General features: G+C 35.1%; 1 protein-coding gene across 1 annotated transcript in view; it reads right to left on the bottom strand.

Annotated features, from left to right (window-relative positions):
- Window positions 1–27144, bottom strand: part of DPYD (dihydropyrimidine dehydrogenase) — an 856217-nt gene that overhangs the window by 479544 nt on the left and 349529 nt on the right. Inside the window, exons 9-11 of the mRNA XM_039460876.2 lie at window positions 26731–26838; window positions 24870–25039; window positions 6912–7122 (exon numbers count right to left, since the gene is read on the bottom strand). Of these exons, the coding sequence (XP_039316810.1) occupies window positions 6912–7122; window positions 24870–25039; window positions 26731–26838 (489 nt within the window). The remainder of the gene's footprint in view (window positions 1–6911; window positions 7123–24869; window positions 25040–26730; window positions 26839–27144) is intronic.

The following is a 27144-nucleotide window of genomic DNA, read 5'->3' as shown; positions in this document are numbered from 1 at the left end:
ATAGAATTATATTTCTAAGTTTTATATTTTCTAAGAAAAATAAACCAAGCAGATCCCATTATAGAAAAAAATAGTAACTCAGAATAAAATTAATACCCTAACATGAATCAAGTCAAGTCAAATACACAAATATTTTTGTGGATTTATTATGTGCATACTAAAATGTCAGTTGCTACTGGAACTACAATTTAGCATAAAGGTACACTCTTTGCCCTCCTTGGGGTTTATAATATAATTTGAAAATAAAATATAATAGATTCTGGAAGATCACAAGACATAAATATTTACAAAGTCAAAATTTCCAAATAATGAGACGATGGTTGTGGTGCAGTGTATGGGAGAGGCACAAAATCACAGAATGAGCTAAAGTACATTCATTCAGTTGTCTGAACCATATTCAACAAACCATAAAATTATGTCATCCAGATCTCCTAGAAATGTGAGGACAAGGACAACCTATTGCCTTGGTTGTAAAAATGAAGCCATGAGATTAGTGAAAATGGGAAAGAATTCTTACTAAGTAAAAACTAACAAAAATTTGGGCACACTTAACAACTGGCAGTTTGGTTCTAAGAAAAAAGAGAAGGGGCGATACACTATAAAACAAGCAATAAATTGATTAAATTGACATTGTACCACCAAACAAGAAGAAACACAATTCAATTCAATAAATATTGACAATAGTGTTTAGCAGAAGAGAAAACGTCCTATATTAGGAAATACATACAATTTGTATTTTATATATAAATATATATTCATATCTATTATATTATACATATGTACATAATAAAATATACATATATATATTAAATAAATGCTTAGAAATTTCCAGTGAATAGAGAATATTTGCAAAGTAGAAATGCAGTTACAGGAAGTTTGTGCTTAATTCCTTCATACCCTCTACAGTCTATGTAAAACAATAAAATCCCAAGTTAATGTGATATGATCTGGAATCTTACATACTTAGAGGGAAGGGAGGACAGTTATTAAGTGGAATGATTTTGAGTTTTTCACAAGAAAGATATTTAAGGCTGAGTTTATCTCAACTGAGTTATAAATTGGACACCATTGCCTTTAAAATTTGAACTAGTGTTTAATGAAATATTCAATTAAATTATGCTGATCAGCACATATATAGTCCATGTACACGGATATGGGCTATTTAGTCTTTTGTTCATATTTCCCACTCCCTAGTATAATCCAAAAAATGATGGAAGAAATAGAATTATGTAAAATAATGATGCTGACTTATCACTCTTATTATCCTTAGTAGCAATGAAATAATTAGCAACTATAATCCCCAAATCTTATCCAACTTCATTTTATAAATTTGATATACTAATCTTTTCTATAAGCTGTTGAGACACTTATCATTTAATGACAGTAAATATTTATTACATACATATAAGAAGCATAGCACTCAAAAAGTTATTTTATATTCTCCATTGTGAAACAAATTAAGAAAATTAGAAAGATTGTGTAGTATTTCAGAAGAAAGTGACACTAAAAATGTAATCTCTTAAACTTCATATAGAACCAAAAGAGAGCCTGCATAGCCAAGCCAATTCTAAGCCAAAAGAACAAAGCTGGAGGCATCATGCTACCTGACTTCAAACTATACTGCAAGGTGACAGTAATCAAAGCAGCATGGTACTGGTACCAAAACAGAGATACAGACCAATGGAACAGAACAGAAGCCTCAGAGGCAATGCCACACATCTATAACCATCTCATCTTTGACAAACCTGACAAAAAGAAGCAATGGGGAAAGGATTCCCTGTTTAATAAATGGTGTTGGGAAAACCTGCTAGCACTGTGCAGAAATCAAAAACTGGACCCCTTCCTGACACCTTACACTAAAATTAACTCCAGATGGTTTAAAGACTTAAACATAAGACCTAACACCATAAAAACCCTAGAAGAAAACCTAGGCAAAACCATGCAGGACATAAGCATAGGCAAGGACTTCATGACTAAAACACCAAAAGCATTGGCAACAAAAGCCGAAATAGACAAATGGGATCTAAGTAAACTCCAGAGTTTCTGCACAGCAAAAAAAAAAAAAAAAACAATCATTAGAGTGAACCGGCAACCAACAGAATGGGAAAAAAATTTTTGCAATCTACCCATCTGACAAAGGGCTAATATCCAGAATTTACAAAGAACTAAAACAGATTTACAAGAAAAAAACAAACAAATCCATTCAAAAGTTGGCAAAGGACATCAACAGACACTTTTCAAAAGAAGGCATATATGAGGCAACAAACATATGAAAAAATGTTCATCATTACTGGTCATTAGAGAAACGCAAATCAAAACCACATTGAGATATCATCTCACACCAGTTAGAATGGTGATCATTAAAAAATCTGGAGACAACAGATGCTGGAGAGGATGTGGATAAATAGGAACACTTTTACACTGTTGGTGGGAGTGTAAATTAGTTCAACCATTGTGGAAGACAGTGTGGCAATTCCTCAAAGACCTAGAAACAGAAATTCCATTTGACCCAGCAATCCCATTACTGGGTATATACCCAAAGGATTATAAATCGTTCTATTATAAAGACATATGTTCATTGTGGCACTGTTTACAATAGCAAAGACCTGGCACAAACCCGAATGTCATTGATGATAGACAGGACAGGGAAAATGTGGCACATATACACCACGGAATACTGTGCAGCCATAAAAAAATGATGCGTTTGTGTCCTTTGTAGGGACATGGATGAACCTGGAAACCATCATTCTCCGCAAACTGACACAAGAACAGAAAATCAAACACTGCATGTTCTCACTCATAGGCAAGTGTTGAACAGTGAGAACACATGGACACAGGGAGGGGAGCATCACACACTGAGGTCTGCTGGCAGGGGACTAAGGGAGGGACTGTGAGGGGTAGGGAGTTGGGGAGGGATTAACATGAAGAGAAATGCCAGATATAGGTGATAGGGATTGAGGCAGTAAACCATACTGCCAGGTATGTCCCTATGCAACAATCCTGCATGTTATTCACATGTACCCCTGAACCTAAATTGCAATAAAATATGTGTAAAAAACAAAAACAAAAACAAAACATTAAAAAATGTAGTCTCCTTTAAATTTTCCAATTTAGCTTACCTTTTCAAGTTAGTATTATTGATATATTTGAGATTTTAAAACTATTTTCATTTAAAATATTATTATAATCAGAGACGGCTAAGAGTGAAATGTATCACTATACTTTATATGTACTCTGTCAAGTTTACCTCATTCCTTGATTTTTTCAGCATATCCTTATGTAATGCCTTTACCAAAGTTTTCTCTGTTACCACTATGGAATCCACCCTATGCTGGATGCTGGGAGGAATAATTCAACAGGGAATGGAAGAAAATATAGCTGGATACACAGAATGTATAGAAGGCCATTTGCTGATGTTCTCACATGTTAAGAAGTGGAAGCTTTATACAATAGTATAAGATAATATTGGTACAGTTAATAAAAATGGTAATAAGAAATTTGAACTGGGGTAAAATTTTGAACTTTGGCTATGGGGAGTACTAACGGTACCATTTGTAATAGTGAAGTTGAGAAAAGATTCTGATAAGGTGAACTTTTTTTGCTGTGTGCAAATCTCTCTTAATGTACAAATTCCTCACTTTTAAATAAAATTTATTGATTACAGATCTGCCTCCACACCTAGTCCATGGAATTGAAAAAATCCGTGCAATGACTCATTCATTTCATTAGATACTCAGTAAATGTTTGTCACATGCATGAACAAAAATTTAGGATGAAAGGAGCTCTTCTGAGAAATGGGGAGTGGAAAACTAGATTTCAGAGTTATTTTTACACAGATAGGAAATAGTGCCTGCTGTAAGTCTAGCCACTTTTTAGCACACAGAAGTTCACTTATATATCTTGAGGAATTAATGCAAATAAGTATGGATGAATGAATGAATGTACAAGACATTTAGTTCACTCAAGAAATAAATATGTTAAGGAGAGAAAATGAACAAATTCTGAACTTTGGAAAGTAAAAAGCTGGATGAAGAAAAGCGGTCAGTGATGGGCTTGGAAAGGAGTAGTTAAAAGAAGAAGCAAGGAAACAGAGTGTCACAAAAAGAATGCATTCTAGTTTTGTGTCCAAGTCCTTTACGTTATTTCGTTTTAATTCTGACAATAGTCCTGTGAGTCAGAAAGATATTACTATGTTTGTATTTTTTAATAGATAAAGAAATTGAGCCTCAGAAACCTTTTTTTTTTTTTAACTGTACTTTAGGTTCTGCAGTACAAGTGCAGATCATGAAGGGCTGTTGCATAGGTACACACATGGCAATGTGATTTGCTGCCTCCATCCCCCCCGTCACCTCTATCTGGCATTTCTCCCCATGTGATCCCTCCCCAACCTCCCTATCCCCGCTGTCCTTCCCCTAGTCCCCCCCGCAACAGACTCCAGTGTGTGATGCTCCCCTCCTTACATCCATGTGTTCTCCTTGTTCAACGCCAGCCTACAAGTGAGAACATGCAGTATTTGATTTTCTGTGAGCCTCCGCAAGTTTAAGTGACTTGGAGAAGAGCATTTCAAACAGAAATCATTAATATTATCAATTACAAAATGTAGAAAATAGAATAAGGACTGAAAAAATGGCACTGCATTCAACATGCAGTTCGTTACATTCTGTGCAAAGTGAGGCTGAAAAAAAGAAAAGTGGAGGGGTGGAAAGAGAAGAAAACATTTTAAAAGATGAATATATTAAAACAGGTATCAAATATGTGATTACTAGGTACCACATATAAGCGACAGAACATAGGTGTTAGGATGAAACAAAATTTATGGTGGAAGAGGGTTAACATGAATATCTTCTCTTCTTACCCAAATGGACAACTTGCTTCCAAAAAAAACGCTTTTCACTGTATTTTACATGTATGTCTGCACATGTCAGTTTTCTGACTTTGAAACTGTTATTTTAAGATATTAAATACTATTGAGTAAAAGCTTATTGATAGAATTCTAATAAATATTGCTTCCTTGACTCCTTTCTTTAATGTTTTCCATCCAAAAAAACAGCATTGGAAACATCTGGATGGGAGTCCAGGAATGAATGCTATCTCACACTGCAGTTCTGCCAGCTCCTCCTCACTTCGAGAATAACTTCTGAGTAATGTAAACATTGAAGGCTCTTGGTAAAGTTGGTAATTCTTCTTAAGAATAATTTCTCCAGACTGTTTATTATTTCAAATAGAAAGAGGAAAAAAACATAGCGAAGAAACATTTTTTCATTGATTTCTCTAAATGTATAAGCGGTGGTATATGTGAAGTACGAGAAGAAATATACGCCGTAAAGTTTGGAATAAAATGCACAAATTCTGAAATGAGCTAGTCAAACCTGAGTAGATCAAATTTTCTCCTTCTTCACATTTTATATGCTAACTTAAATCTTTTATTCTTCATAGATGTATACACAAATCCACACACACACATGCACACACACAGACACACACACATACACATACACACACAAGCAGAAGCTTATAAAATCACATCTGAGATTGCAAATGCTGTTTTCTGAGTCAAACCTGTTTAGGTTTCCTCAGGAAAAGATAATTTTCATTAATATTAGGATTCTCAATTATAAAAAATAAATTTAAATAGTTAAGCAAACCTTTTTGGATAGGAAAATGATCAACAGAATTGCTAAACACGATTCAACATTTTACTCAATTTTTGGTGATATACCGAGTATTTAAATAGTAAGAATATGATTTTTTAGATAATATAATGCAGTTTTCATATTATTCTTTTTTCCTGCCTAAATTCAGTTAAATAAATGAACCATACTCTAACTGTGTCTCCAATACCACTTAAATGTCTAGATAAAAAGTGACAAATTTAGGCTACCATCTAGCTATTTGGAAACATTTATCTTGATGACATTAAACATCTGGATGTTTCCAAATACCAAGATGTTTGATGTCCTGCAGATAAAATATCCTGATGACTAGTTGAATTTTTTACTTATCTGTGGCATGAAAATATACATTTGCATGTATATATCTCTTCCAATTTCAGACAAAAATGTAATTTTAGCATGAATACAGTAGCAAGTCACAGACAGGAGTCATTAGGTTTAGAGGGATTTTTGGTATGATTGTTCTTAATGAATCTCTGACCTAGAAAAACATATTTGCAAAACACTACAGTAAACAAAAGAGTTAACTGTCATTTCAATAATTTGAATTAAAAGGTAAAAGGATTTGTAAAATGAAGGTACCGAGGTACGTAAGCTTTCATCTGCAATGACCCACAAAAAAACACTGTATGTGGGAAAAGTATAACATAAAGTAGTCTTACTGGACTGAATCATTATTCAGTTGAAATGTTACATAAAACATTTCTTTCTCTTATTATCTTTTAAAAAAACATTTTTATTTTCTTAGCCATCCAGGTGAAATGACAGATATTTAAACTTTCTAATTTGATAATTCTGACATCTGAAGTGATGATCTGGCATAAAGATAGTAATAAACACAAATTATATTTTTGGCCATTCATTAGATTTTAATTTGTCTAAATCGTTGAAGACTGACTGTTCCAACTACACTGCTTCATTTTCTTACTTTAGTTTAAGTGAAAAGGAAAGCCATTCTTCCAGAAGAAACAAGGCAAATATCATTATAGGGTAGCATATGTATTTTGGTTATCAACTTAAAAGAAAGATTAGTGTTCTCTTTAATTCTTGCCACTTTAAAAATAATTCTGTATATGCATTAAATACCATTTCTAAGCCTTTTGAACCAAGATTGCTTGTATTTCTTAACTAGAAGAGGTAAATAAACAAAGTGAAAACCAATTCCCTGAAAGCTAGAAACCATTATGGCACTAAAATAACAGGCAATTGCATCACATATTTCAGCTCCCAGCACTGTACCTTTAGGATCACTCAGAACTGAACCAAAGGCACTGATGACCACGTCGGCTTTCAGACGGACCATCTGATCTTCATCTTCGTTCCATTTTCCAGTTTCATCTTGCTCTGTCCGAACAAATTGCATAGCAACAATTCTCCCACCTTTTACTATAACCTTCCGTGGGGACAGGAATGGCAGAAATTCACACTTTTCTTCCTTAGCAAGTTCCATCTAAAACAGAACAGCACAGAGAATAAACTTGAAAATGTTTCTTATTCCATACAGTATTTGATTTCTAATTGAATTATACATGCTAAACCTTATGATATTAAGTCAATATTAAGCTTTTTCTTTCACCAAATCTGAGTTTCAGTTACCAGTTATTTGCATTTTGTAAATCACTGACTCAGGGAATCTTGAGTTGTAAGGTGGATGTTTACAGATCACGGCATCATAGAATATTTCTCAAGTTTTAAGTACTGCATGCTCTACAGTTGGTGGTTTGTGAGGTTTCACCATAGTAGTCTATTATTCTTATGTTTTCAGCTCTGTAGATTAAGCTCTTTTTCAATCATGCCGCATATTAAAATAAATACTTCTGTTTATTATCAGACTGCATACATCTAAGCTGGAAAAAAGTCAATAAAGTGGGTGAGCCAATCTGTGCAAGTACATGATTAGAATGGTAGGTAGGAGAATAAGACTAGAGAAGCTCTGTAGAACTAAGAAATAAAAAAAAAAATTTTTTTTCTTCCTTTTATAAAACCACAGGAGCAAATATTATAAATGAAAAATTCAAGACAGTGAAACAAGCATGGTTTCCTGATGGATCACCAGTTCTTCCCCATTTCTTACATAATTAATTCTGCCACAAAATTTGGATACCCCTGTTTCTGTTTGTTTTCATATACATAATGAATGTTTATTGAGACAGAATATCAATATTTACTTATTTACCTATTTTTCCATTCATTGTTTTCGGAGAAATCCAGGCCTTTCTCAATGTAATCAGAGGTACCATGCTGAGTATTCTTTTTTTTTTTAAAAAAAGGCAAAAATGTCCTAATGAAGTGGTTTGGGATGATCAGTATTATCTTTTTCCTTCCCTCTTAAAGCCAGGTGGATTCTCAACAGGACCCCTGAGCAGTTTTTCCACTGAGGTTGTGTGTACGAGGCTTCAAACTAAGAGTTGTCTGGGCTTTGTCAGGATGGAAAAACTGAGACATAAAGTAATTAACTCAATGCTGCAATCAAGCCATGGTCCCATCTTTCAACAACCTATCCAGAACTGGTGGCATACATCATAATCACCTGCAAGGCTCATTAAACCAGACTGCACAGGCCTATTTTCAGAGTTTCTAAGTGTGGACGTTTAGGTGAGGCCTGAGGATTTGCATGTCTAAAAAATTCCTAAGGTGATGCTATGCCTCTAGTGCACAGATGATACCTTGTTAACCACTGTCTTAATAGACGATAGCTGACTGGCTCAGAATTTGGTCTCTATGATGCATTTTCAAAGACAGTAATAGTGCCCCAGGGAGCAAATTTGATTATTGGAGGAAAGAAAAAAATTCTTAGATATCATAATGGTCTGGTGCGCTCAAAGAGCTAAAGTTTATAAACAGTTATACAATATTTCTATGGTATTACCATTACAGCAAGAAGGATTAAAAAATTTTTAAGACACTAAAGGGGTAAGAATAAAATGGCTTGGAAACAGTAATCTATACTATACACTAGTATGAAGCTATTCAATCTATGTCTTATTTATGATATTTTTTGAATATTGCCATTAAAGGCTTAAAAATTAGAACCACATCACAATGATTACACAGTATTTCCCTTTTCTTATAAAAATCAAGAAATTAGCAATATTCAAAATAATGAACATGTGGCACATTATGGTGGTAAATATACCAAACAGTTGATATACAACTTCTTATTGCTCAGACAGGAAGATTAGAGGTAAGTGGAACTGAGTCAAATGTGAAATCTGCTCTGCCGCTTGTTTGTGATGGTTTCCTTATACATAAAATGGGGAGAACACCATCTCATTAATTGGTATGTGTAGTGTTACTTAAAACAACTCTAAAATGTAAAATGCCTAAAGCAGAACTTAGCATATAGAATACTATGTATTCATAGTTGCTATTTTCTAAATTCACTTTTTTTTTCTGAATCATTATTCAGCTATTTAATACCACTTAGAAATGAGACTGTGATTTCAAGAGAAAGGTGGCCCAATAACAAAGTTTAGTAATCGGACAAAGACAAACCTTAGACTCCTCTTTAATTTTCTACAAAATAAAAATGTATGATTTCTGGAAGGCAAACTATTCCTTGAATAATTCAAATTACAAAATAAATATGATTCCAGTATATAAAATGTGTTTTCTGTATCACTTTTGTCACATTTGTGTCACACATCACCTTATAACTCATCAATATAAAGCAGTTTATTGTGTTTCAAAATGTCAAGCGGCACTACATTTTAATGATAATGCCATATTTGATTGAATAACAACTCCAAATGTTTATAGTTTGAATAAATCAATATACAATGTGTATCTATAACAGTACTGTTTTCTGTGGAGGGCAGAAATGAAACACTGAACTATGCTGTACCTATTGGGAATATGTTTCACAGATTGATTTAGGATCTGTTTGGTCCCGCTCTATCTTTCCTATCTATTAATACTTCTATAGTATCCGTTATTATATATAATCTCTTATACTTTTTGGCAAATTTGGCATTACATTTGGAAACAAAAATTGGATATGACTAGCAAATCAAAAACTTCTAAGAATTTAAAATAAAGATGATCAATCATTGAATGCCCAAGTATCTTTTAGTAATGTTCTCACTATGGTTTTGATTTTTGAGGACCTTGTATAATCATACATAGTTATGAACATAAAAGAAAACTGCCTTTGGTATATCCTCATCTCACATCATAATTTTCTATGTGCACAAGGTTTAATAATATGTATTCAAATATCTAGCATTCTTACCAACTATCTGATAGTGCACTGGGGATGGCATGAACACTGGCCCCCGAAGAGATTTGTCTGCATTTCTGCTTTGGAAACTTCAGAGATTTTCTTCACTCACTAATACATGTAGAATTAGACTATCAAGCAGCAGTCATAAATCACACCACTTCCTGCTATTTCGCTATTTGATAGCTAGATTTTCCATTTTACATAAGAAAGGGAAAATTGTTTAAAGGAAAATAGAAATAACATTTGCATATATATATTTGTTTGGAAAGTATTAATATTGGGAGAGTGAGATCATGTTAAGATTTATCTTGGGAAGTAGGGAAATATTAGGACAATGAAAGTACAGGGTAAACTTGTATAGTGAATGCTTATAATTCTATGCTGCTTTGGCATCCATTTTAAATGTAAGTTGGACTTTGTTATACCAGAAGAAAGATTAAGTCACCCTGACAAAATTTCCAATTCTACACTCTACCTCCCTGCAGCGCCCCCATTTTTCAGTGTGGTGGATCAAGATATTTGCCTTATACACCTGCTCCCTGATCATCATTTCCCTATGAAACGAGCTAATGCAGTCTGCTGGACTGGTTCTGCTGACCCTCCACCCTGCAGGGACTGTGAAGACACACCACAGTAACTGCCTCTCAGTCACTGCTTGATGTCCTGGAACTTCTGCCTGCTTGCTTTAAACAAACCTGTTAAAATTCCCCATGCGAAACCTGGACCCAGGGCATTATTTCTCTCTCTCTCTCTCTCTCTCTCTCTCTCTCTCTCTCTCTTTGTCTCTCTCTCTCTCTGTGACTCTCTGTCTCTCTCTATTTCTCTTTTTCCCTCCCTCCCTCTCTCACCTCCTGGACCCATAAATAAAGACACTGGTCCGCAGGTGGTCTCATAGTCTCATTCTCGCTCTCTCTCTCAGGTCTCATATTCTCTTTCTCTCTCTCTCTCTCTCTCTCTCTCTCTCTCTCTCTCTCTCTCTTTCTCTCTCTCTCCATGCATCCCTGACCTCTGTGTGTGTCACCTCTGTGCAAAATGTGTACCCCCTCAGGAACTGTAAGTAATAAAATCTTTATTCCCATCTTGAGCTTGTCCCAATCATTGAAGGAGTGCTCTCATCTTAAAGATCCTAAATTAAATTTGTGACATTATATGTGAAGTGAAATATACTTTGAAATATTTGTGGACACCATAAAGATTTACTTTCACTATTTAACAAATATGTTATTATTGGTCTTGTTATAAATCTTGTTTTATTATTTTTATTATTTTTTAAGTATGTATGTATGTATTTATCTAGAGATTGAGTTTTGCTTTGTTGCCAGTTGCCCAGGCTGGAAGGCAATGGCACAATCTCAGCTCACTGCAGCCACCACCTCCCTGGTTCAAGTGATTCTCTGTCTCCGAAGTAGCTGAAATTACAGGCACCCACCACCACACCTGGCTAATTTTTGTATTTTTAGTAGAGATGGGGTTTCATCCTACTGGCCAGGTTGGTCTCAAACTCCCGACCTCAAGTGATCGGCCCACCTCAGATTCACAAAGTGCTGGGATTACAGGTGTAAACCACCATGCCTGGCCGTAAATCTTGTTTTATAACAAGACAAATAATAATAAGTATCGATAATACTTAAAAGTATTATTTTAAGTGCTTTACATGTCATTCACTTAATCTTCATACAGAAAATACATAAAATGCTTTACATGTAACTCAGTCTTCACACAGAAAATATGTTATGACACCTGTATATTTCTTGTTACAAAAAAGTGTTTAGCTTCAATCCAACTTTGTCTCCCTGCTGTGGTGCAAAAAGCCAACACTGCTCTGGGCATCATCATGATTTTACAGATTTAGCATACAGCCTTGGGCACACTGCTGCTTGCTGGCCTCATCAAGAAAAACATCTGTGTGGACAAGCATTATTTTCTTCCTACAGAGGAGAAACTGAGGCTCAGAGAAGCCAAAAACACACTAAGGGATGAAAAAACTTATATGAAATTAGGATATGGATGAAAGTAAATCCTATGTGGTCTTCATTATGTCCAAGAATAGCTACTGCAGTTTATTTGAAAGAATGAAACTCTATGATTCTAGTTGCTGAACCTCAAACAAGGCAAAGTAGAAAAGGAAAAGATCGAGTTAAAGATGAAGGGCTTGGCTGGACAAAGGTCTCTCTGTGCAAAGAGGAGGCTCAAGCTTCCCAGTCGAAGCACATTTACAGGTACTACAAAATCATGAAATATAGGAACCACATGATGGATTTATGAACCCAATATTGTAAATGAGTTAATAGAGACACCTTGAATCCAGATAAAAGTTAAGTTTAGAACAAAAAAGTACTACATCACAAAGTGAATATTAGATACACTTCACAAAGCGAATATTAGATACACAGAACATATTATCTTAAGATATAAAATTGAAAAACTAACATACAACTTAAATAAGCTTGTTTGTTAAATAGTTAACTCCTTCTCAACACTCTTTAAGCAGAGGAAGAATATCTTATTTGAAATTCTATCATTTATGTCCAAGAGTGATATTAAAATAGTCAACAACTGATAAGTATAAGCCCATGAACATTAAGATGGACACCCAGGAAACCAGAATATTAACCAGCCAATAAGCCAATGAAAGGGCATCAAGTGAATGCCTCATGGAAGGGCAGGGCATCAAGATTGGTCACAACCCTGTCTGTGTCTATCAAAATGATTGGCACACAGTAGATCTTGAATAAGGTTTTACTAGAATAAATGATGAACTATTATGAAAAATCTGAAAGACATTAAAATTAAGGAAAGTTCAACCAACTAGTAGTATATAGAGTGAATGGCTATTAAGCACCCATCCCAATCTAAGTAACAGGGCATAGTAGAAGACATGCTGCCTGACCAGATCATCCTATGTTGCAAGGTTACAATACAAAAGCAAATGGTGTTTCTCTTCAGTTGTCAGTTGTGCTGCTATCAGAAAACATGGACCAAATTGATGGGTGGTCTAAACATATGCGGCATTCCTGTTTAAATTAACCAGCCTTTTGTGACAAGTAATTCACAGGCATCAGTGTTAGTGCCTTTTAGTACCTAATGTTTGTCAATAATCATTAATAATCAGTAACTCTGAATCTGGGTATGAATGCTTCTCTTCATGGCACCCATATATACTTATTTGTTTGATGGAGCATGTCCTTATGAAAGACAACTGACATATCAAGCAAACATGCAAACCTCTCTTTTCCTCATCTCGACCAATAAAGTATTAAGCAACTATAAGGGTCCATTTCTTTATTATTATTATTTTTTTTGACAAATCAGGTTTGTCACTTTCTTTTTACACAGCAGGGGGAAAGTTAAAAAAAATTCCCAGCTTTGATTTTCACTTCCATATTCAGAAAAGGTATGTGGTTGATGCTGAGTGAAATAAAAATAGCATGCTATAAGCATGCACTAATGATCATCATTTTAATGATTAACTTTATGTAATGTGATGATTTTGTCTGATTAATATTACAGGCATCATACTGTAGAAATTATGAAACAACTTAATTTTCTGTAATTAAAAGCATGATGTCAACTCACTTTTAGATTGCACATAGGTAAAGTAAGAATAGGTTATAAACTAAAATGAGCAGAGCTCAAAACCGGCATATATTAAATTCTGGAATAACTTCTAATATGCCAAAGTTTGAGAAGCAATATGATGAAGCAACATTCTTTGTAAAGATTACCCTCTAATAGTAATTACCATTTATCCATTCTATAAGAACACAAAAATCTAAAGATACTATTTAGAAGAAAAATTATTTAGTTGTCCCCTTTGGCCAGTGATAAACCTGGAAAATATTATCTCATTTAATCACTGTTAAATTATTGGATGTACCAGAAATATTCAGAGCCATGTGGTAAGAGCATCATCCATGCATCAATCTAACCATTTATTAAATATTATGTACAAAAATAGTGCTGTGAGCTGTAAGTAAAATAATCTCTGCCTTAAAAATCTCACAGAGGTAGTAAATCAGCATCTGTAGGTAATAATATATGACAACCATTGTTTGCTTGACCAAACTTTAGTCAGGTTTCTGAACCTTTTCCTAGGGCTATTTGTGTACTTTTTTGTAAAATCCAGACTTAGCAAGAACTCTGATAAGTTAGTTTAGCAAAATCCCTCACCCTTGATATCTAATAATCTTCAATATCTCATCAGGTAGCTCATCCTCCCCTACGACCCAGGTGATGTCTGACCCTGGCCTGTCTTCTGCAAGAATCCTGTTAGATTGATTTAGCCAACAGGATTAAACCTTATGCTTGATGTTTCCTTTCAGTAATATTTTATCTACTGACCCCCAACCTACTCCTTGACTATTAATTCCTAATCTCCATTCTGTATTTGGAGTTTAACTCTCACTTGGGGAATAAAAATGTGATCAGATATTGAGAAGGAAGAGTTATTGCTAAAACTGGACTTTACAGGGAGGTACACATGTGGGCCTTGGAGAAGTTTCAGAAGCATGATTAAAATTTGGCCAAGTAAAGAATCTTTGCCATGTGTAAAGACAGCGTACTCAAATGGTACATAAATGGACATGTCACCTAACAGTAGTACAGATCAAGGAAGGGCAGCACTTCTGGGCACAGTAGCTCAGGCCTATACTTTTTTGGAAGGTCTCAGCATTTTGGAAGGTCTAGGTGGGAGGACTGGTTAAGGCCAGGAGTTCAAGACTAGCCTGGGTAAAATAGAGAAACCTACTAAATTCTTTTTAAAAATTAGCCAGGTATGGTGGCATCTGCCTGTAGTCCCAGGTACTTGGAAGGCTGAGGTGGGAGGATCTCTAGAGCCCATATACTTGAGGTTGCAATGAGCTATAATCACACCACTGCATTCCAGCCTTGGTGACAGAGAAAGATACTAGGAAAAAAAAGAAAAGAAAAAAAAGAAAGAAAGAGAGAGAGAGAGAGAAAGAAAGAAAGAAAGAAAGAGCGAGAGACAGAGAGAGAAACAAAGAAAGAAAGAAAGAAAGAGAAGAAGGGAGGGAGGGAGGCAGGGAGGAAGAGAGAGGGAAGGAAGGAAGAAGGAAGGAAGGAAGAAGAGAGGGAGCGAGGGAGGGAATGAGGGAAGGAGGAAGGCAGGCAGGAAGGAAAGAAGGAAGGAAGGAAGGAAAAGAAAAAGCAGCATGGAAAATGTGCTATATAAGTTAATCTTGAAAGAAAAGTATGAATTAATCACTGGAAAGGAATTAATTACTAGGAAGTTCCTGTATGGAATCCATTCTCTCTCTCTGAAGTAGTGGATGTGAAAAAAGAAAAGCGTTTATCTCAAGAAGAAAAGAAGGAAAGCAGCTTGGTTAAAGCTCTTTGTAAACATCTTACTGGGAAACAAACTATTGTCATTTATAAGCGGAACAGTCCTTCTCAATGGAATGCTTTTGCCTATGGCATATCTGTTAGTTTAGGATTGCTGCAGTAAATAAACCTGGAAACATGAAATTAAGAGGCATAGATCCCTATAAAGAGTAATGTAAGTGGCCAGGCTCAGTGGCTCATGCCCGTAATCCCAGCATTTCGGGAGGCCGAGGTGGGCAGATCACGAGGTCCAGAGATCGAGGCCATGCTTGCCAACATGGTGAAACCCCATCTCTACTAAATAATACAAGAATTAGCTGGGCGTGGTGGTGTGTACCTGTAGTCCCAGCTACTTAGGAGGCTGAGACGGGGGAATCACTTGAGCCCAGGAGGCAGAGGTTGCAGTGAGCCAAGATCGCATCACTGCACTCCAGCCTGGGTGACAGAGAGAGATTTCGTCTCCAAAAAAAAAAAAAAAAAAAAGCCGGGGGTGGGGGGGAGTAATGTAAGTTACATAACTATCTGAGTATAAATTAGATGTCTCATAAGTGAAACAACTTTCTTTGATATAAGTGATGGAGCTACTTATGTGACTTAGAGATCACATGTTAATCTGGTTTAGAGCCAATCCTAATGCAACAAGACAGTACCTGAGGAACTTTGTTAGCAGTGGTCCTGCACTTCTTGTTTACCTGACAGTTTGTTTTCAATTGTATCCTTAAAATTATTATTAAAGTTTGATACGGAGTGATATTTCTAACACATACGAGCTTGATTTCACAATCCAATCTTCTAGTTACTTTGGTTACCAAAGATATGAGGAGGACAAAAGTAGAGGCATCAACCTCTGTCCATTCACACTTGATCTGATATTCTTTAATTTACTAAACAGTTTTTTAAATATTTAGGCATTTTTGACTTATACCTATTTATGGTGAGTGGTGAAATGCAGAACAATTTTTATATGTTAATATCTGAACTGTACAAGCAAATTCTGCAATTATTCTTTTAATTAGGCAAAAAAAGTTTGCTGAGACCACAAATTAACGTTCCTTCTTTTAGTACCTGGTATGTTATTATAGGTTTCATTCATAAATAGAATGTTTTCATTGTAAGTTTTTTAAAGTTGAAGAACCTTGAACATAAAGAAGCATTTCTCCAAATGAAAGTTGTACCACACATTGGATAAATATAGTCGTCCCTTAACTGAGTCCTTACTAATTTTATTGTGTCACTGTTGTGCTGCAAAACCCAGATATGCAACGTAAGGAATAATTTAGAGGCTTAAAAATGCCTTGGCACAACCATCATCAAACACATCTCTTTTAACAAGAAAAGAGTATTTTTCAACACTATTCATTTATGATTGATGACATTTTCTTAAACCTGACTAGCTCTTATTACTTACTCTTCATGTTAGCTTTTGTTGGAGTCAAGCCTTCCTGGCAGCTGTTGGAATATCTCACAGAATAAATTACGTTCTGTGTAACTAGGTGCCTTTGTAGTTCCTCCCTTAATCTTAAAATGTCTCTATGTACAAATTCTTTACAAACCAGGATCCTCTGTTTCCTGCCACCTGCTAACACTCTCTAATTCTAGGAATTTTTATTAATTTTTACTTTTTATATATTACTTGCTTATATTTTCCTTTTTTTTTTTCCTTTGATTCCCTGTTCAAGGGATTCTCCTGCCTCAGCCTCCAGAGTAGCTGGGGTTATAGGCACGCACCACTACCTCCAACTATTTTTTTGTACTTTTAGTGTAGATAGGATTTCACCATGTTGGGCAGGATGGTCTTGATCTCTTGACCTCATGATCTGCCGAACTCGGCCTCCCAAAGTGCTGGGATTACAGGTGTTAGCCACTGTGCCCAGCTTTTTATTTATTTTTAGCTCTCAATTATCTTTTAAGAGACTGAAAACTAGGAATAATTTACTTTTTTCAGACTACTTTTAATGTTGGATTGACATAACCAAATTGAATGCATCAATCCAATAAAGAAGCTTGTATTTCAGTCTGTGAAATAGGTATAAAGTAATAAGTACCCTATGTTATAAGTTCTATAACAGCAAGAAGCATAAACGGCCATGAAAACCCACGGGAACGAGAAATTAATTTGGCATGGAAATAAGGAAGCCTTCAAGAGAAAATGACATTTGGAGCAGACCTTGAAGGATGAGATCACGTGTTTAAAATTTTTTTAAAAATTACTTTCTAAAAAAATGACAATTCTTTATTTTTATATTAATTCATGTGTATTTTTCATTTATTTTTGTCTTTCAAATAGCATATACATTGACTAATGTGTATTTAATAAATCATACAAATTACTTTTTAATAGTTTCATTTATAGGACAAAAAAAGAAGATATGAAAACCTGAGGTGAGTATTTTAAAATGGAAAGGGGCTTCTAATGTTCATCTAAAAATGAATGAAGTAGAGCATATAGACCTGTTCCTACTTTCAGCTATTGCCAGGCAGTGGCCAAAGGGAAGTTCAACTCCTTCATGACTTTTGACTGCAAGCAAGAACCAGACCTAGGTGATGGGGAGGAAGGAAGCAAATCACACTGCCACGTGTGTACCTATGCAACAATCTTGCATGTTCTTCACATGTACCCCAAAACCTAAAATGCAATAAAGAAAAAAAAAAGATATTTCCATGCACCTTCCTCTGTTCATAGGACGATTATGTCTTCCTCTCTTTCCAAAGAGCTGTGATAGAAGTACAATGTTTGATCCATGACCATCTGAAGGGATGTTGAAGTTCAGGGTGTGTCAGGACACTAAAAAGTTCAGCAAATTGACAAAGTAGTCCAAGGTTATAGGAGGAATTATGTCATCTACATTGAACGGGTGCAGCAGAAAAAGACTGGGCTAATTGGACAACTATTAGTGTGGGCATTGCCCTAGCAAGGTGGTTACTACCAGGCTAGGAGTGAACAAAACCCACACTAGATCCTTGAAGCCTAATCTCACCAAGTGGGAAGGGAAAAGGACAAACATAAGGAAGAAATGATAGAGATGGTGCAGGAATAAAGTAATCTTATATACAGCTTCCATTACAAACTATTAAAATGAAAAAAATAGTTAAGAGTAATAGCAATTTATCATTATTAAATAAGGCCTGACAGTGACACACCACGTGAAAATGTTCACTTTTAATGAATATGTGGGATATACGGGAATATAACTATATATATATATATGTATCTATATAAATAGCTATAATGTATGTGAAAGAAGATTAGTAAAGAATTTTTTTAAAAGCATATAATTTTCAGCTCCACAGATATTCCTGGTCAACATAAGCCAACAACCTCCCTCAGAATTTTGAAAATAGTTATTCTTTTAAAATATATATTCTTAAATGGGCACAAGCTTTTGTTGGCTCCTGGCCTATTTGCAGTCTTCTTTTTCTTCCACTCACCATCTGAATTATCACATGTACTGTAAAATTCTGACAATTTCACCTGTCAGTTTCTTTATACTCATGTCTTGAATATCATAGATTTTACCTCAACAATTGGCTGGGGATACATTAATTGCGATTTGTTTTAAGTGTAATATTTATACATACTGCTGAAATTTTCAGTATAGAGTTGTCATTCTGTGAAGAAATAGAGTCTTCCTGTCCAGATTCCACATCATTCAGATATATTTCTCTGAATGTTAAAAATAAAAAATGAGGAATGGAAAAAACTTGAAGAAGCATATAATTACAACACTAATTTTATAGATGGGCCTACTCAGACTGGCATGTAAATCAAGAACCAAGTGCTCCCACTATAATTCCTTTATGACTATTCCATTCTACCTTCTCATACAACACTGAATTTTCACAACTTTCAAAAAGATAAACATATACAGATCCTTGGAATGTGTCATCCCCCTGTCATCATAAAGTCTTAAAGGTATACTTAATATCTTAGTACCAGGGGAGCCCCTAACTACTATTAATTAGCTTTTTGTGCCTAGGGGAGATTTTGTCTGAGTTTGTTTTCAGCTACCTTCTGATAGCCAATCATGTCAACATGTCTCTGATTACTTTCCATGAAGAACACCAACTCAAATGATGTGCAGGTGTCAAACGCTGAAGAGCTGCTGCAAGCATCACCCTTACTAAATACAATTACATTTGTCAGCTTATGGGGGCTATTTTCTAAAAATAGTCCCAGGTTCGTATTTCTCATAATTAAAACTAGAAAGCCTCAGTTACTTGTAGAAAATGCATGTTTAGCCACAAGACATAGAGGACAAAACTATCTACAGACATAGCTTCATTTGGCATTAAAAACATCTGAGAGGAGGCCTATGGGTCATGTCACAAAAATGATCTATTATGGGTATGCTGTGTGGTGATGGAAAAATTCAGTTAAAAGGTACATTCTTTTACATGATGTGCTATTTCAATGTTATAGTACCAGATGAAGAAAATTTTGACAAACTGGGTAATCTGGTATCATTATTTTTCTCATTAAAATAATAAAGTAGCATTCATTACCAAAACAGTTAATCCTCTCAATAGTTAAAATATGTAAAAACCGACATATCCAAGTTAAATCAGTTAGTATCTTCATAAACAAATAAATGGAAGCCAAGGGGTCCCAGGGAGTAGCATGGAGATCCCATAAAAATGTAGCAGAATTAAACATCGATCATATTTCACTGTTATTGGAAAATTCAATATGTGAAGAACAGATTCTTGAAATATACTTTGCATGCACGATTGTGCTATTAAAGGTAATTTTGAAACCATACGTTTTTCAGTAATAATTACTAAGAACTATAAGGTCCTTCCATAACCCTATCCTTTAAATTTATCAACTCAAGCAGGTCTGTTGAGTCCTGACCTTCATGCCTTCTTTTAGGGATTTCCAACTGCCTAAAGCATTCTTGCAGTTCTATCTGATCTGTCAACAGCTTTTAATACCAGCATTTTGGGGGATTCTGTTATCTTGTGAAATTTAATCTCACCTATTTAAGCTTGCAGAAAGTACTGGAGGGAATTATTAACAGATTTTCCCCCATCTTCTTAGAGGATAGTGCCGAGTGATTGGCTGGTTTCCCTAAGGACCCATGGCTGAAAAGTGCTAGTTTGTCAGCAGCATCCTATTTAGCATGTGTGTGAGGCCACAAGGGAGCTGGAAAGACATTTGGAATCAGCATTACATCAATATGCTGATGATGCTTGCATATCTTCATTTCATCAAACCTATATCCTTTAGCATTAATGCTTTCTTAGCCAAGATTGAAAGTGCCTGCACACAGCACACTGTTCGTGACTCTTAATTAGACAGCTGGAAAGAACATTGATGATACATCAGAGCAGTGGACCAGCAACCTCAGCATCACCAGGAAACTTGTTAAAATGCAAATTCTCAGGCCCACCCCAGACTTACTGAACAGAAACTCTGGGGCAGAGTCCAGCAATCTGTGTTTAACAAGCCCTATAGTTGACTTAATGCACCCTTAAGTTTGAAAACCTCTGCATTAGAGAAATGAGATGCGCTTGTCACTACAGTCTATTGGATGATGTCTCCTACTTTTGTGGATTAAAACATTCCTGGGTCTACTAGTACAGTTCTTGGTTACTAACCACATAATATATATAGTCTCAAACATTCCATGTGATATAGTTGGGTTTTGAGTCCCCACTCAACTCTCACCTTGAATTGTAATCCCTGTAATCCCTACCTGTCAAGAGAGAATCATGGGGGCAGTTCCCCCATGCCGTTCTCATGATGGCAAATAAGTTCTCACAGATCTGACGATTGTATAAGGGGCTCTTCCCTTTTTGCTCAGCAGTTCTCCTTCCTGCCACCTTGTGAAAAAGGTGACTTGCTTTCCACCATGATTGTAAGTTTCCTGAGGTCTCCCCAACAATGCTGAACTGTGAGTCAATTAAACCTCTTTCCTTTATAAATTACCCAGTCTCCGGCAGTTCTTTATAGCAGTATGAAAATGGACTAATACACCATGTTAAATGTAACTGGCATCTGTCAAAATGCGTATTTGCCACTAAAGAATAAGAAAACTTTATTTTGTTTTATATTTTCCTCACTCAAAGAACAAGCATTAGACTACACCATTTAACATATACATGCTGACATGACTAATGGTGAGGTATTTTACTAACTGACAAGCCCAGTTATTCCTAAATTACACCCAAGAGTCCATGACCATTAAACAACACACATATTTGAGGAAAACTCTAAATGTCCCTGTTCCTCAATCTTCACTGACTCCAAAGAAACCAAATGTGTTTGAAGTTTGTACCAGGGGAGACAACGTAGGAGAAAGAAGACAAGTACCCAAAAAATTAGGTCAATTATTAAACTCTTCATATTGGCTAAAAAATATGTCCTAGACAAACCTTTTGAAACCTGTATCTTGAAGTAGATATATGATATTGGACCTCTACTCTCCTGACCTTCCCATGTGTATTAGCACTGCAATATTTTGGCTCCTCTTTTGATGTATACAAAACCAACCAACGGTCATAAAGCATTAACACTGAAACCTCTATGAATGCCAAAAGTTCTCAATCCTTACATGGTATTAGTTCTGGTAAGTGAACCAACCCTGAAAACTGCATAATCTGAAAATTCACTACTTATTTATTACTTCATCTCTCTGAGAAAATTTGCCTAAAATTATGAGATTATCTTTCAAAGGCCTAATGCTATAACATTTATCTAACTTGGAAGGTATTAGTCCCTGTAATGCTAAAAAGCCTTGGGTGCTGATTCCCTTGAGTAAACATTCATTCCACAATTATTTGTTGAACCCTTTATAGGTAGCACCCAATGTGCTAAATAGGGTGAAGGTAAAAGTGACCCAGAGAGATGATCATGGCCCTTTTTCTCATGAAGATCAAGGTCAAGTAGTTTTAGTATCATATAAAATTTTGGTTAACTGTAAGCTAATAAAAAAAAAAAATCAAACATTCAAACATTTGTTCTTCTAGTTTTAATTAAGACCAGACCCACTTGAGTTCTACTAAGCTCTACTGCAGGCAAGTTACCTATTATCTAAAAGATCTGTTGCTTCTTAAAACTTTGGTAATCAAGGTTCAGGCAACTGAGCTCTGACCTTCTAAGGTGCAATGTCTCTACTCTGATCCTTTGTTTCTTGTAATCTACTCATATTAACTAATAGCTCACTCTTTTACTTAGCCCCTGACTAGCCTCTCTGCTTCTGACCCCACTCCACTATAGTCAGTTATCAGCAGAGTAGCCATTTGAAAATTTAAATCTGAACTTGGCACTCCTCTGTTCAAAGCAGTCCAGCAATTTTTTTCTTTTAATAAGAGTAAAAGCTAAAGGTCTCATGAATGCCTACAAGACTTCATCTGAACTGTCACATTCTGTCCTCTCTTATGCTATTCTGATCATATTTGGTGCTTTTTTTCTATTCTATAAGTCCAGAAGGCTTCCTCAATAAAGAATGAAGGCATTTAGGTTGACCTGGAATGTTCATCTGCTGGATGCCTACTTTCCCTCAATTTCTTCATCTCTTTGTTCAAAAATCATCTACTCAGAGAGGTCTTCCAGGGCCACCCTGTTTAAAATAGCAAATTGTGCCTTCTCTTTTACCATTCTGCTCCTCTCTCACACACTCATTATATTCCTATATTAATTTTTCTCCACAGTTCTAATTACTTTTCAATATACTATTTATGTCATAATTTAATTATTGGGTATCTTCCCCCATTAGATATAAATTCCATGAGTGCACAAAATTCTATCTGGTTTGCTGACTGTTGTATACACATTGCCCAGAACAATGCCTGGTACATAATAATGCTCAATAAATGTAGGCTTATTGAATGAATGAATGAATGAATGAATGAATGAATTCATTGCCACTACCCTCTTAATTATCTGGTCTCAGTTTGTTTGTGTGTTAGTTCTACCTAAGACAGAAGTAATAGCCACCATTCATTTCCAGTGACCCTTGCAAACGAAAGATGACTATGATATAAAATGTGAAGTTAATTTATATTGCAAATCAGGGTCGTCTTACAACCCTAAAGAAATCACCTTTGGTCATGAAAACATTTTTAACATTGGAATCAGAAAAATAAGAACTAAAATTTAAAATGTTGAGTTCAAAACCTATTTCTCAAGTACAAATTATGTGCCAGGTCCTGTGCTAAGCACAAAAATACAGAAATCAATAGAGTTAGTTCCTGTCCTCTTTTAATTCCAGTCCTTCACTTAATGCCACTACTGCTGTTTCTTTTTATGTGTACAACAAACATGATTACACTGATTAATGCCTAAGATTACATTCTAGAAAAAAACTCCTATGATCATAAGACCACCTTGGATTTTAGAAAAACATGTAAAAAGGGTAGATTGGATGGAGAAAAGTCCAGGGAATAAACACAACAACTGAAACTCAGTCATAAGCCAATGGTGACCCTGATATTTTCGTAAGATTAATTTGTAATGTGAGTAATCTACATATGACAAATTACCCATTGACTATAGCTATAATTCTTGCATAGTATAGAGACTCCAAACATGTTCAGGCATTCCAGAGCAAGTCAATTCATAAAACTGATTTGAGTAAAATGAGTAATTTATCTTTTTATAAACACATTTGGTTCTTGTTCTCAGAACTAATACTCTTTATAAGATATTACCTTTTTCTAATACTATTAAAATTTGAGCCGGGCGCGGTGGCTCAAGCCTGTAATCCCAGCACTTTGGGAGTCCGGGGCGGGTGGATCACAAGGTCAAGAGTTCAAGACCATCCTGGTCAACAGGGTGAAACCCCGTCTCTACTAAAAATACAAAAAGTTAGCTGGGCATGGTGGTGCGTGCCTGTAATCCCAGCTACTCAGGAGGCTGAGGCAGGAGAATTGCCTGAACCCAGGAGGTGGAGGTTGTGGTGAGCTGAGATCGCGCCATTGCACTCCAGCATGGGTGACAAGAGCGAAACTCAGTCTAAAAATAAAAAAAATAAAAAAAATAAAAATAAAAAAATTTGAGAAGTCTGTAGTACATGTAAATAGCTGATGATACCTCACCCAAGACTAGTCACCAGTCACTGGCAAGAAGGAAATGATTTTACCATGTTATTTTTAGTGTGTTAACTAACTACTAATTTTGAGTAGTGCTTATATTAGAACTCTTTAAAAATATATGTGGCACTCTTTTCTTGGTATTTGCTTCACAAATAATGAACTGACTGAAAGCATGACCAAAGTATACATCTTTGGATGCAGCTTGTAAATTGGCTTATGGAAAATCCCGAATGTGTTTTATTACCACATTCTTCTAATATGCATACATTTTGTGAAGAGTACCTACTATTCAGGATATGGAAGACTTAGCACTTTCTATTGTTACTAGTTAAATAGAATACATTTCAAACATATTAACACTAACAAGAAGCACTTGTGTATTGACAAAGATTAAATTTCTCATTTTATCCAAATCAGGATTACAAATTTTCTTTTACTTAGAATGTCTGAATTAGAAAAAACCAATCATGTGTAGCCTAGAGATTTTTAAACTTGAATCTGACAATTTCAAGAACATTCTAGTGATTTAAACATTAACAGTTTCATCTCCTAAAATCTGTTGGAGTACAACACCGTATTTTCTGATGGTTCCATTTTACCTCCTCAGGGACAGCTCTTATATTAACAAAGCCTTTTCTGAAGACGATGAACACACGGCGAGCTCCACAACGTAGCACGGATGTTGCACAGTCAAAGGCAGTGTCTCCAGCTCCGAGTACAATCACGACTCCCCGTATCGATGGCAATGGAGAGTGACAGACGCACATTCCTGAATGATGAAAGGAAAACCCCATTTTCAAGTAGAGAAACCATTTCTGCATGACAGCTCAAAAGATACTTGTACTCAAAGCAGTGTAAAATTGCATCTTACAGTTTTCCAGGATGAAGTGTCACTATCAAATTATTCTGCTTCATTGAAAGACAGTTTTATTCCCATTTAAAAAATATGCTCATATATGTAATTTCATAGCGAGTACCTTTAGATTCTGTTTTCCTTCTAGGATTGTTACAACACATTTGGAGGAGTTGAGGTCAGAACAGACTAGAATCAATCAATTAAAACTCTCTGTCAAAATCGTGATATGTATCGTTAGCTTGGCATAATTTTCTTTTTGTTAGAAGAGAATAGTGATTCTTATGATCTGTGTTAATAGTTTGCAATATTTCATTAAAATACATTTTAATATATTACCTTCTATAATTTCTAACAAATAGCTCTGTTATATATTTGGCTAACTTTGAATATTAACATGCTGAATAAGTGTCCTTAATGTAACTGAAGAATTTCTGAGAACTATTTTCTTGGAATAGTTCAAATAAACCTTTTCCCTTTGACTATTTTCCTCTGGTTTCATGTGTAAAACCAGGAAGAAAAAGAACTATGACTTTCTAAGCATCCATTTCTCAAGGTCATCTCTATGATGATTTGGTGTCCACATGAAGATCCTTGTAAAAAAGTAAAATGCAAGTATTCTCTCTGTGTTAGGTCACACTGTATAATCAGATTAAATAAAACTGTTCCTAAGATAAATTACTATAATTTTTAAAATGGTATCAAGAATAGAATAAACCTACAATTTCAATAAGTGTAATCATTTTGCTTGGAAGGTTTTCTATCTGGGACACCATAATTTTCAAATATATGCTAGGTGCACTATGATCTTCCTCAGAAAGGATGCAGACATAAACATCCAGCTCTACTAGTAGGAAGAAGGTGGAGAGGATACGCATCTTTAGCTGTAAACGTCTGAAGAATAATTTAATAAAGTTTCTTAAAGTTTTAAATTCTGGTCGAAAAATAAAAGTTTGTATCATTTCCACATGTAATTAGTGTAGGAGCTCAGAGCTCTTTAAAAATAAATGTTTGAGGGATTTAGATTTTCTCGCCTTGGAGAAGATATTAGAACTTTCCCCTAAGACAATGACTTTGGTCAAACCAAAGCAACATACAGCCTTCACTTCAGGTGGTTCTTCTTGGGGTTCATAAAGTGATAGGGTATTAGTCAAAATATTTTACTTTAATTTCAGAAAATTACTGTTTAAGAAAAGACAGTCAATCTTTCTGCCTGTATAGATACAAATCATGTAAGATATGTGAATGATTAATCCTATTTTAAAATAATTTCCAAACTGAAGGTACTGCCATTTCTTTGAAAAACATCTTCCAATGTTTGTTAAGGGCTTGCCTACCTTGAAGCAACTTTTCATGATGTAGTTGAGACCTGTATATAATACATTGAAAATTCCTTGTCGTGAAGTTTTATTGGAAGAATGAACAAACAGACAATTCTGGCAAACTTTTATATCTGGCCTTTTTTGTTTTTTTAACTTTACATTGGGGTATTAGGCAAGGATGGGTGTGAGATCTGAACAATGTTGCTGAGCTTTATTTTGATATAAATTTATAATACATAAAATAGGATATTCAATATTAATCAGAAAACACAGTATATGTTATACCTGTTTTACTGCCTTTGGCTACAAGTGGCAAAAAGTCTTTGGATGTGTAAAACCCCTGGTCCTGCGTCAGGCCTTGGAAGATGGCATCCTTATTGGGTTCTGGCAAACCTAATTAATCAAATGTATAAAATATCATTAGTAAAAGGAGAGGCTTTTCCTACTAGATATTAAAACAAGAAAGAAGACTGATCTTTGAAATAATGTGGTTATTAGAGGAAAAAATCTGTAAGCAAATCAATATAAAACCAGATTTCAGAGTATATCTTGTATATCTTTAATATATAATCAAGTACACATGATAAATCACACATTAATATATACATACAAACACACATATAATGTATATATATACATAAACATATATAACATATAATGTTATATAATGTATAACATATAATGTATATACACACATAA

This window comes from Saimiri boliviensis, chromosome 11 (genome assembly GCF_048565385.1).
Source record: "Saimiri boliviensis isolate mSaiBol1 chromosome 11, mSaiBol1.pri, whole genome shotgun sequence".
In the NCBI taxonomy this organism is placed as follows: Eukaryota; Metazoa; Chordata; class Mammalia; order Primates; family Cebidae; genus Saimiri; species Saimiri boliviensis.
The sequence above is the reverse complement of the archived record's forward strand: the minus strand, read 5'-3'. Positions and strand labels throughout refer to the sequence as shown.